The sequence below is a fragment of the Chamaea fasciata genome, unplaced genomic scaffold (genome assembly GCF_029207755.1).
Source record: "Chamaea fasciata isolate MVZ Bird 193981 ecotype frontalis unplaced genomic scaffold, bChaFas1.0.hap1 SCAF_14, whole genome shotgun sequence".
Classification (NCBI taxonomy): domain Eukaryota; kingdom Metazoa; phylum Chordata; class Aves; order Passeriformes; family Sylviidae; genus Chamaea; species Chamaea fasciata.
In genome coordinates this window covers 12,209,023-12,221,693 of record NW_027094099.1, presented here as the reverse complement: position 1 = coordinate 12,221,693, position 12,671 = coordinate 12,209,023, and the positions used below count along the sequence as shown (strand labels likewise).

General features: G+C 43.9%; 1 protein-coding gene across 1 annotated transcript in view; it reads right to left on the bottom strand.

The window, feature by feature from the left end:
• Positions 1–1,291: 1,291 nt before the first annotated feature.
• CTXND1 (cortexin domain containing 1) overlaps positions 1,292–12,671 on the bottom strand; it is a 33,821-nt gene continuing 22,441 nt past the window's right edge. The window contains exons 2-3 of the mRNA XM_066196270.1: positions 8,206–8,380; positions 1,292–3,458 (exon numbers count right to left, since the gene is read on the bottom strand). Of these exons, the coding sequence (XP_066052367.1) occupies positions 3,225–3,404 (180 nt within the window). The 5' untranslated portion in view covers positions 3,405–3,458; positions 8,206–8,380 and the 3' untranslated portion in view covers positions 1,292–3,224. The remainder of the gene's footprint in view (positions 3,459–8,205; positions 8,381–12,671) is intronic.

Sequence of the window (12,671 nt, the reverse complement as noted above, 5' to 3'; positions counted from 1 at the left end):
TGGAGCTGCAGGGATGCACCTGGGGTAGGACCATCCTGGCTCCCAGGGGAAGGGGCATTACATGTCTGGCTTAGGCATGATGTACAGTATTGCTTCCGGTTAAAGAGGAGTGAGGTTGTGTGATTGTAACCAGTGAGGAAAGGCAGGAATTAGAATGAATCACAGAATGTGCTGAGTTGGGAGGGAGCCCAGCCCCATCAGGATCATCGAGTCCAACTCCTGGCCTGGCACAGGACATCCCAAGAATGCCACCATGTGTGTGCTGTCCAAAGGCTCTTTGAACTCAGACAGGCTCGAGTCCTGTCACTGTTCACAAGAGTGAAGAATCAGTAGATTTACATTTTCTCTATAAAAACAATCTCATTGACTTTTATGCAGTCACGTATGTGAATATCCAGATTTTTACAAAGACATTTTTTGTCAACAGAAGGATGGACTTGACAGGCTATGCCAGGAGGACAAGTGCCTTTTTTTTAGAAAATAGAGCTACCCAGAGGCGTCTTTTCATTAGGATTTTCAGGAAAATCCACAAAATTGTTTGTTCAGGTGGACAAAGTGACAAAAAGGTGGCAACCACCCTTGCAAAGCAAATTTGTCAATTTGCTTCCTCAGCATTTGTAACCCTTCATTCTCAGACAGGCTTTTCTCCTGCAAGGACCGCATGCTGCTGTCCCTGCCCTGCCAGGAACATGTCACAGGACTGACTCTGGTCTCTGTAGTTGGGCAGCCTGCTCAGAGGCTTAAACTTAAGCACCTGAATAAGTCCTTAGCCGAACTGGGACTTATCAGTGACTTGTGACAATGCCAAAGAGTCCTGCATGCAGATAAACACCAAGTGGAGTATTGGCACTGAGAGGTGTGAGGACAAGCTCTGTCCTTCCTCTGCATCAGCTGTGAACTCAGCCAGGAGACCTGCAAACGGAAAGTGTCCCTAGCCTGGACATCATTTTGTTATTTTGCTTGTTTTGTAAATAGCCCCACTAAAGGGACACAAGATTTAGCGACAAAAACCAGGTTCCAAACCTTAGCCCAGGGAACAGAGGTGTTGTTCTTAGAGCCAGGACATCCATTCCTATGGTACAGACAGACTTGCCCATGAATAAGAGAGAACAGTGTGGGTTTGCTCCAAGCATGATGAACATTTAACATTCAAGCCTGAAAAAGTGCTCTGTTACTGGTGATTACCTGGCTAGCAGAAGCTGAGCATAAATAACAGCCTGAGGAGCAATCTGCAGTGGGTAATGGAAGCAGTGGAGGTCTCTTGCTAGAGGACATAATGAAGAAAGCTAATTTTTGAATTTCCTGCCTCAGGAATGGGATCTCCTACAACGGAGATCAGCAAAAATTGTGTGGCTCAAAAGATCCATGCAAAAGTCTCCTTACACCTCATAGCCTGCTATTTTGGGATCTCTATATTTGCAGTGTTGAGCACCTTACATCCTCAGAAATCAGTGGGCTATGTAAAAAAGCCAGGTGCCTTTTGGCTTGGCTCAGAATACTGCAATGAGAGAGTAAATGGGGGGTCTGGACAAGTCCTCTGCCTGGGGAGAACATCCCTGCAGTATAACAAGACCCAGACCCTCCCTACCATCTTTAGCAGGAAGAGTTGTAAGGAAGAACATTTCTGTGTCCCTATCTAAGGCTCTCCAGGTGCTTTCTGGTATTATTAGATAGACAAAACAAGGTGTGACAAGATGAAATTGTTACACCCATTTCACTGATGAGTAGACTGAGGCACATAAAAATTGACCTGTGTGATCATCAAACAAACCTGTCAGAGCTAGAACAGTGCCTTAAAAAGTCTTTGTCCCAGTTTTCTTGTCACAGCCTTTGCTTCCACCTTTCTCACCCACTGTGCCTTGTCTAATGGCAAGAACCAGGGGGTCAGGCAGGATGGTGAGGGGGAGAAATGGAGAAATTCCCTTCCTGAAGTTTTGTGCTTTCAAGCCTTGTCTGTTCATGGTGCTTGCTCTGGTTGCAGTACCTGCTCTGAATTGCTTCCTTTCAATCCCATGAGTTGAACATGTAGCCATGAAAGAAGAGGCAGGCATGAGCCAACCTTAGAATTTGAGGAACAGAGAACTTTGGAATTCTGCAGTCCCCACTCTTCAAATGTAAATAATTAATTTCCAGCGCTCCCATGTTCACTTATGCCTTCTTGTATAACGACTGTCTTAATGAATTGAGAAAAGCAAATGTACCTTACAAATTCATGGGAAAAATCTTCCTTTGAAGGAGCTGAATGTCTCCGAGGTAGAATGCTTATTATTGTGTGTTACTGTAAATGTTATGCTGAGGAGTCTAAATGACAAAGTTGGGAGAAAACTCTCTGCTTATTGTCCTTGTCATTCTAGTCTCGTCTCATCCCACTGAAATACACCTGAAGCAAAAGATGGTTGAAATTGCATGTGAAATCATTTTTCGAAAATCACAGCAAGTTCTATGTAGTTGACACCAGCAGTGCCCAGGCTCTGCTCCAGGGACTTTTGGTGCCTACCAAGCTCAGAGGCTGCGGTCTGACTAATGCAAGGGCCCATGACAGAGGACATGCCTGATTTTCGCATGACTGGGATAGAGCAAGGTGGTGCTATGGGGTCTACAGCAGTCCAGGACCCCCTGAGTCTGAGTGCTTCTGAATCCTGGTCACTGGGAGTATGGCTGCAGTGGGGTAGGGAGTGCATGTGCAGAACCAAGTGAGCCAAGAATAAATCTGCTCATGTAATTCTACTTAGCCAGAGGTGCTTCAGCACTTCTACTTAGTGATGCTCTGGAATATAAAATCTGGGCCTTTCCTAAAACGCACCATAGCGACCAAGGAAGCAATCAGTATTTAAAGGAATCTGTTTCTAGGAAAGACAGAATACTCTTGTTGCTTTTTCATGGTATTGATGGTTACCCTGGGTTTGTGGGTGATATTGAGGATGGGACAAACTGTGCTAGACCAAGAGTTATATTAGGTAAAGTCTGGAGAATCTTGTGCTACTTGAGTTAAAATGACAACTGTAAAATAAGAGTTGCTGCATAGTAGTAAACTCTGCTGCCAGAATGGCTTGCTGATATCTTGACCTGTTGAGCAAGAAAATAATTTACACTATGTGCTGTTGGAGATATTGCCTTTGCCCTGCATATCTTAAAATGGCTGTGTGTGTGTGTCAGCCCTTCCCCGTGGGAAAAGGCCTCCTGGAGCACAGCATCCTATGGCTCTGCCTGGCAGGGAATCCCTGTCAGTCATCGAGATGCTGCTCCTCCCACGTGGACGTGGGGATGGCACTGTAAGGGTCCATGATGACTTTTGCACAGCGGATGATCATCACAATCAGGAAGAGGCAGAGGAAGACAAAACAGGCTAACGTCAGTCCCTTGTCCACGTCAACGTACACGGGCTCAGGGGTTGGCACCTCCATTGCTCAGGCCACTCTTCATCTGGGTTTGGATTTGCTCCTAACATCATCAACCACCTGCAAAACAAACACGGCGTTAGGTGTGGACCCGATATTTTCTGAGCCTGACAATTGCTGAGCTCTTCCCAAGGGAAACTTTTCAACTGTTTTCTTTTCCCCAAAACAACCTTGTGTAAAAATATTCCTTTCCCATAACAACAGGTGTTATTTGCTATTTCTGTTACTTAGCCAAATAGGAGAGGTGTCAGCCCTATGGACGCAATAACGTGCCTTTTAGCGCAGCATGTTATAAAAGGGCTGGATGAATTGCAAATAAAGCTTCTGATTTCTACTGCCTTCTGACTGGAGTCACGCATCTTTATTGCATGTCCTATTGCGACAGCCAGGCACAAGGGATTGCTGTGCCTGGGCATGGGGAAAGTCAGGGGTTGTACTGGACACAGATAAATGTTACAGGTCTGATAAATTCCTGCAGGGAAATAAAACAAATGGAAAGGTTGTAGCTCAGCTGACTGAGAGCTGTGAGAAGAAGAAACCTCATCTCCACCCTAATTTAGCCTACAAATGCTTCTTGCTATAATATTAGACACTAAAAAGAAAAGAGGAGCAATAGCGAATGAGCACTATCCACTTGAAATATCATCTCCTAAAAGAGGCACAGACACTGTTCTTGTCTCATCATTTCCTAATCATAAAAATATTTCCATTCCTCTGCTAGTGTGAAAGATCAGCCAAATGGCAGAGCAGACTGTTTCTATCCCAATTTTCCTCTCTGTCCAAACATTCTCTGTCTCTCACTGGCACAAAGCAAAGTGAAAATTATGCATACTTATTTTCCATAATCTTTTAATCTCTGGTACTCAAGGTTCTCCAGGCAATAGAAGATTTTTTTAGGAGCAATATCATTTTTAAGTGGATGTTTTATCAACCAGAGAGGTACAGATGATTATGTGATTAGAACAAGGATTATCTTATTCATTGCAGATGTCTGCATAGCTGAAGGTCTCCTCTGGCCTCCTCACCTGAATCCATAACCAAAATGACTTCAGCAGTGATTGAATCCCTCTGAAAGTTTGACTCTGGATAGTTCATCAGCTGATAACACAAACTGCTTTGCCCAACTGTGCTGAAGGAGAGGAATTGACCTTACATAGAATTAAGTCACTGCCCAGGGATGGGGAAACTTGTCCTGACATCCATGTCTGGCCAAGGTGGGAGGGAGAAGCGTTGGGGATTACAGTGTAGAAGATCAGGAATATGGAATACCTCTTTACACCAAACAAAACAACAAAATCATTCACATCAAATGCAATAATCAATCAGAGAGCCAGTCTCTGCTTTAACTGGAGAGATGGGTACAAGAAGATGTTGAGCTATACAGAGGATTTGGTGAAACTGGGGTATCAAACAGCCCACCTGCTCTCTATTACTACATTGACACAGTGAGGAAATCCCAGGTTTTATTACACAGACAAGTTTGGCCGTTCATGTTTCCAGTGAGCTGGTGCGGCTGGCAGGGCTATTGCAGTGGTGGCTCACATCTCGCTGGAGAATTTTGTTCCTGCAGAATCTTGCTGTGCCAGCTGCCAGTGAGTGTCCCAGAGACTCCTGAACTCCTGTGCCCTGCAAACCTTCCTCAGGGTGAACTGAAGACATTTTATTTTAAAAGCTCACAGTTTCTTCCCTGTCTCATAATTTGCTCCTTTTCAGGTGGTTTTCCAGCCTCACTACCTCCTAGATCCCACAAGGCAAGTACAAATCAGCTGGGCTCTTGAGTCTATTTTAAGCACAAGGATGTCAGAATTTTTTTTTAACTTCCTGAAAGCATAGAAATTACTGCGACAGTCAGTCCTGCAGCAGGGAAATGAAAGAAGCTGATGACACAAAGTGAATGAAACCAAGCAGACATCTCATGATCTCATGTATTTACCAGTCACATCCTTAGGAGCTCATGAAGAAATCTCAGAGGAGTGAGGTCAGGTTTATAATGCTCACCTTGCCTGGTCAGAGGTTTAATATTCCCAAGAAACTCTGCTACCACTCTTTTTCACCAGCCAAGAGATCTTACATTGCAGTTAATAACTTCATTTGATGAATAAAAAAGGTTTGTCAGCAAAGCTGAGTTTTAAGTAGGAATACTTTATGAATACAAAATTTAAAAAATGTTATCAAAACTGCTGATGTATTCCAGTCTTCTCCTGTAGTGCTCTTGTGAAGGTCCAACAACGATGGGTGTGATTTTTCAATTTTTTCCCCCCTCCTGATATTTTGGCTGTTGTACCATGCGGGGTTATTTCACCCTAAGTTACCTCCTGCAGAAGAGCAGAACTACCTGCTAATTTCCATCACTACTGATCTTGGAGGGAAAACTGCATTTTCACTCGAATGTACTTTCTTTGGAAAGATGAATAATTTACTCAGAAAATGATCAGAGGTTTCAAGGAGAGATCTATCCTTTTGAGATTCTTCTTTTCAAAATGGCATCACTCAATCTCATAGGAGTCTTGTTTAAGTGCTGCATCCCTCTGCTTCTCTCCTGCTGGAAGGGAAAAGCACACTTTGGAAACGATAGGCCAGGCAGAAGGCTTTGCACAAAGAACAGAGTGAAAGGCTGTGGCATCTGAGCTGTAGTTTGCACAGTAAATTATAGTGACAGCTTGAACCTAATGATTTCGAGTTTATATTGATCTGTTTTGACAAAGCAGACATTTTCAGTGGGACTAGAAATTTTTTTTTAAAAAAAAAGCTGTATTCTTGAGGTTGGATAAATCACATGTTTTCTCTCCTGGTCTCCCCACAACATTTTGATGCTGAGCACTATTCTGCATGAAGTCACTACTGATGGTCAATGTGTTTCTTGGGGCTGGCCAGAAGGATTTGGCTCTCCAAGTGGCTCACTCAGCTTGGCTGCTCACCTGCACCTGTCAGAGTGGAACCCTCCTCTGCAGGTCTGGCTTGTCAGAAGGCTCATGTGAGTGGCAGGAAGGCTCGAGCCAGCAGGCATTTGGTGGTGTTCCATGCAGTTACCCATTGCAGCTGCATTCCAGCAGCCTTGGCAGGGCAGGGAGCCCTTGGTACTGCACAGGGCTGGGTGCTGGAATGGGGCAGTGCCTGAGGCAGCTGTCTGCAGATTAATTTATTGCGGCTGGAACACATTACTGTTCTAGATCAGGCATCTGGGCAGCAGCAAGAGACAGTCTCCAAATGCAAAAGGAGGTTTTGCATGTGCACACCAGGACTGCTTCCCCTTGGGAAAGTCCAGCTCCCAAATTTTACCATGGACATGCTGTGTCCTGCTGCCTGCCAGGTGCTTGTGGTCCTCCCTCTGTAATAGCTACACAACTTGTCCTGCTTAATTCCCATTTCCTCAGCCAGTGCCTCCACTCCCCTTTCTCACTCCCCTGGCGCCCAGCAGTACAGCCAGGCTTGGAGTGGGGTGTGCAAGTGTCTCCCAGGCTGCAGCAGATTGGGTCATGCTGGATGCGCTGCCTGCACATCCCGCCCTCCACCCCAGCCCTGGGGGATGTGCTGTGCAGATGAGCAGAAGGGTTTTCCAGTCACTTTTTCTTGGTCTGGAGTGTGAAATCCATCAGTGCTGTTGAAATTAGCTCTCTCCCCAGCTACAGACTGGTTGGCTGGATGTTTTGCTCTTGTTTACTAGCAGGGTTGATGTCAAGAGCATTGTGCGTGTGGAGGGAAAGAAAGAAAAAAGATAGATAAAATCAGCAGAAACAATTATAAAGTTTCACACTTGAATGGTCAAGTTTTCTCTGAATAGCTGATTTGCAGAAAATTACTTTTTTTTTCCCCAGCTTGACAGTAATGAGCTGTAGAATTGTGTTTTTTAAATTTTTTTCAGATTGGTTGAAAATGTGATTAGGTCTAAACAAAGCAAAACGATGAAGAAGGACAATCCCTGGTTCAAACAAGGCAATTTAGCCATCCTGAGTGTATGTCTCCCTGTGTTTCAGTGCAGTCTCTCCCCCTGTAACTCCTCTGAGAGCAGGTGTGTGCCACAGGCAGGCTCACCCAGGGATGGGGCTGTGCTGGGTGAGTAATTCAGCACCAAAAGTGACTCTGTGCACTTGAGGGCTGTAGAGGGCCAGGGCCAGGCAGCAGCTGTGTCTCCTCAGAAGGGTTGGCATCCTCGAGTTTTGGTGCCCTGCTCCCCTGGCTTGTTTCTGTGTCTCTGCTCTGGCAGCCAGGAGCCCCTGGAGCTGGGTCAGGGATGTGGCCCAGGGATCAGGAACCCTGAAGCTCACTGAAAACTCCATCCTGAGCATTTGGTCTTTGCTGGCTGTTCTGTTTCCCAGTGCCCTTTTCATGAGGGATTGCCACAGAAGAGAGATTGTATTTAATTTTTATGACCTTGTGCAGGATGTTGGCATCCTCCTTAGTGTTCCAGCTCTGTTCCAGGCTCTCTGTAACACTTGCGCTCATCAGTGCTCTCATCAGAATTTTGCAATCAGCCCTACTATGTAAGATAATTTTAAAGATATGTTCTTGGGTTTTTTTCCTGACCTAACAATCTTGGCACTTTCACTTTAAACATCAACTAATAATGTACCACATACATTGCAGAGAGCTGATTCCTATGCTGGTTAATCATGTTTCAACTCATCTCAACCCTTAGGATTCATTTCAAAACAGTCTCGGTCTTTGGTTTTTTGTTTGTTTGTTTGTTTGTTTGTTTTTGTTGTGGGTTTTTTTTATTCCTATACTCCTTTTCCCAAAACAACAGATGTACAGGGAGGGATGGGAAGGGAAGGGAAATGAGATTCCATGTATGTAAGCAGATCCATACCTTCCAGACCTGGGTAGGAAGCCTGTCACATCCCAGCATAGCAGCATTGTGCAGATAAAATCCTCCCTGTAGTCATATTTTAAAAGTTTTGTCAGCCAGTGGAGCTGTAACGGCGTCCGGGCTCCGCTCAGGTTCACCTCCACCCAGACCTGGAAGCAGTTCTCACCGGGGTGCTCTGAAAAAAGAAATCATAATTGGCAATTGCTCCTGAGGCAGGATGTGGGCGGGCCAGCCACGATCAGTGCTTGGGAATCGCTCCAGCCACAGCCCGAGGCCATCGGGAGACACGCGTACGCAAGATGGATTCAATTGTCAGATATTCCCTGGAAGAACATTTATGGTAGGAAGAGCAACGTTCAAGCCTAAAGTCATGTCAATATTTCTTCTTAAACGAGCAGAAAATCCTATTTTTAAATCATAGTGAAGGTTTGAATTGATCCTGCTGAGAAGTCTGCTTATTTAGTTAGGGCTTGGATGGTTTGTTTAAACAAAACTACTTGATTTATCAGAACTGATACACTAGGACTTAAAAACTATTAATTATTTGCCTTTTTTTTTTTTTTTTTGTCAGTCTGGTTTGGGCTAATATTCTTTTTTACATGCACACAAAATCATTCCAACCAGCAACACTTGCTGGATGACAAACCTGGCTTTTTACACATCGTTGTGGAAAGGAGTTCTAAGGTGTAGGATGGGAAGGCTGAGAAGATCAAGCCAAGAGATGAGCCCCAATCCCTTGTGAGGGGACAGGGTGTTGCTCAGGCAAAGGGAGTAGAGGTGAGTGGCCAGGAAGGAAGGTGAAATGCTGCTCCAGATGGGCATTGTGTGTGTTTGTCAAACGAAGTCACCTTCAATTTGAAGTTCAAATCTATGCAGGAATAGCCTGAACACTTGATCATACTCTAATATTCTTAACAATCTAGTTTTGATTAAAAACTCACTGCCTCTGAGCACAGGAGTCAAATGCTATAGATAGATACAGACAGATGAGCTTCTTGCTACACCCAGAGAGCAATAATACCACCGTTAGCTTAGTCTAAAAATTAATTGTCCTTTTATACTTACAATTCTTTCAGCAGAAAATCAATACTTCATTTCAGGAACTCTGCCTTCCTATAAGCATGATTTTTCTTGTGTCCCTGAAGGCAGGATTAATCTCTGTTTTTAACTCACTGTTTGGCATTTTGTTTTGGTTGTTGGACTATTTTATTTCTTGCTTTACATAATGACTTTAAATCTTTATGCTTAGCTTCGTTTATGCAAACCCCTTTATTCGATCCAGCCCTCAGTTACGGTCAAGAGACAAATAATCTTCCCTCCACACACTTGCTTTCAGTCAGTTGTAAATCACTGGATGCCAGTATTCCATCAGAAGACTAAAGACACCATTTACAAGAGCCCAAAAGTTGAAAACAAATAAACACATAAATCAGTCTGGGGAAAGTTTTAAAAATTGCTGTTGCACAAATGTTTCCTTCCTACATAGCCCCATGGCAAGAATAACATTAATCTTCATTGAGAAAAAAGATGCAACATACACTTAAAATAATTGTGGGCTGCTTATAATTTGAGAGCATCCTAAATCAAATAATCATTTCTCACTCACTTCAGGGAGCATGTGGAATTACTCATTAACAAAAGATAAAAGAATAGATGGTTGTGCTTGGGAACAAGTTGCTGTTCAGAACTATTGAGTGAAATGATGGGTGTTGGGATCTGGAGTAAAAAGTGTTTCCAGCCTCCCAAAGCTAAACTTTTGTGAAAAATCCTTGACTAAACTTTCCTGAGGTGAAAACATCTGGGAATCTGTCTCAGAGACTGAAACTGGTCATTCAGAGGTAAAAGAGGGGTAGGATCAGTGATGCACTTCAAGGGTTGCAGGCTGGACACAAGGGTGGGAAGTGATAGGACTCAAGTACCATAAACAAGGGCAGGTAACGCAGGGTGATGTTGTGATGTTGTCTTTGTATCAGTTGCTTTACAATCCAGGGCAGGAGCAGGAGGAGAAAGAAAATCCAGTGCTCCCTCAGAGCCCAGCCCGGGGATTTTGCTTCTCCTCCCTGGTGCTGCCCTGGGCTGGCCAGGCTCATCCCTGGGGCAGGGAGCTCTGTGACTCCTGTGTGTGCTGCAGGGACATTCCCTTGGTTCCCTGTTTGTGTTTCTGCTGTGGTGAGAGAGCTGCAGGGACTGCACAGCCCATCCTCCCTGCAGTGCTGCCCTCCACCCTGGGGTTGTTGGGAACATTGATTCATCCTTTAGTAGATAATGCCTGGAAAATGCAAAGCAATACCTGTGATATGAAAAGTTTAGATGAGCTTGAGCAGGAACATCTGTCTGAGCAGAACCATCCTTCATTCCATGTCTATTTTGATAAGGGGCTGAAGCTGCTTTCCTTATCACTGCTGTGATGCACTGAGTGCATCCCCTTTCATCAGGGCAAGAGGCAAATGTAAAAGAGCCTTAGAGAAACAAATGGATGAGGCTTTTAAACCAAGGCTTGTAAGGTCTGAATAGATATGATATAAACTCATTTTAATGGAGTATCTGCTTTTTAAACTCTCTGCTGTTTAAATCCTCTAAAAGGAGACAAACATGCCTGTTGGTCCTGGCAGTTATTTTATAAATTAAACAATGACTGTTAGCCAGGAGAATTATAAGCAAAGCTATGGAGAAATTTTTCACTGCAGCAAAGCTGACAAGGAGGAAAAACGACCCATATTTTTCTGTACTGCTCTGAATTTTATTCTTATTTTTTTACGAAAACAAAAGGCTCACTTCAAGGTAGAACAGCAACTCCTTTTTGCATAAATATTACCTCGTGGTGGTGATGTCCAGTATTCTCTAACTTGCAGCATATCTCTCAGAGACATATCTTTTCCTTTTTCATCTTGAAAAGCTACATACAGATCAGACTGAGCCTGTATCAATGTTTTTCCAATTGAGGAAAATATTGTGGATGAACTCTCAGCAAAAATAGCTGGGTTATGCCTGTAGAACAGCCACAAATAAAGGCAGAAAGAAATCATATAGCTTTGCTTTATCTCTGAATCACTTATTTCAAATGAAAAGTTAAATTCTTGCTAATGAAGGTATCTCCTAGTCAAGAAAGTTTTAATGAATGAGCAGCAAAACATCCAAAATAGTTTCAGGTGGTTTTGCCAGTGTAATAGCTGCAGGTACTCTTTAATCCATACTGATAACTAATCCATACACTTTTTTTAATACAGGCTTTTCTCAGATACTTCAGAAATTTGTGGGGAGAGGGATTTGATCAAATATAAGCAAAAATAAAGCTCAAAGTCCAGAGTGTGTTTTGGCTCAAAACAAGATAAACTGACACAGGCTTTACACAGGGCTTCCATCAAAGGCACTACTCCTGTCTGTTCCTTTTCTGAACCAGTCTGGTCTGCAAGGGATGGTGAGGATGGGTATTTGTAGCCTGTGCTCCTGCACAAAACCTCCTGTGCTATTGCTCTGATTCTCTGTGGTGATCTAACCAGGGCTGTGATGCCAGCTGAACCACATCCTATCTTAAACTGAAAAAAAAAACCAACCTTGCAAAGGAGTCTGAAAGACTGAATAAGCCTGGGATGTAATAGAAATATGGACCTGGCTGCAAAGCAGGACAGGAGGTTAAACACTGTCAGCATCTGTTGCCAGGTCACTGGGCAGAAATGGACCCCCAGGAGGAGCAGCCCCAAAGCCCAGAAATGTTGTTGGCTAGGGATGAGAAATCCCTAGAAAAACAGTGGCAAAACCAGCCCTACTTAAACAGATTTATTTCTCCTCACTGGTATGAGGAATGGGAGGAAAGAATAACTGAAGATCTGACATGAAAAGTTAGGGGCCCCAGGTGATCCAAATGAGTTCGGGTTAGGGCTGTTTCAGGGAGCAGAGCCTTGTGCTACATGGGACACCCACAGCAGCTCACTGCTTCTCTCCCTCTCCAGCTGGAAAGCCAGAATTGTTGCAGCATGTTATCTAATTTCAGCTATAATTTGCCAACAGGAGAAGCAGAAATATCATTACTAGTTTTTCCCTGTTTTCTTTTCTCAAGAGAACAGTTTTTCTCTTGCTACTATAAGAACTGGGAGAATGAAAGTTGGCTGGTTTTCAGAGGCACTGAGTGCCTCCAGCACCATCTGGAACCAGTGTGAGCAGCCAAACAGCTCAACAGCACAGAAATTCTTCCTGTTTTCAGACCCTCCCCTCCTTTCTGCACATGAACACTGCACAAAGGATTCTTTCTGAGGAAGATCCAGTTGGCATCCATGTGAACTATATTTTCCATTGTCTCCCAACAGGGATGGATTGCATTTTCCTTCAGAGAGAGGCCAGATGATTTTTATTACAAATGAACCAAAACCTTGAGTCAGGACATGCATTACATTTTCCGTGACAGCCCTGGCTGGAGTGAAGGCTCCTGATAAGAATTTAAAGATAATTGAGCTCTAGTCTACAGCTCT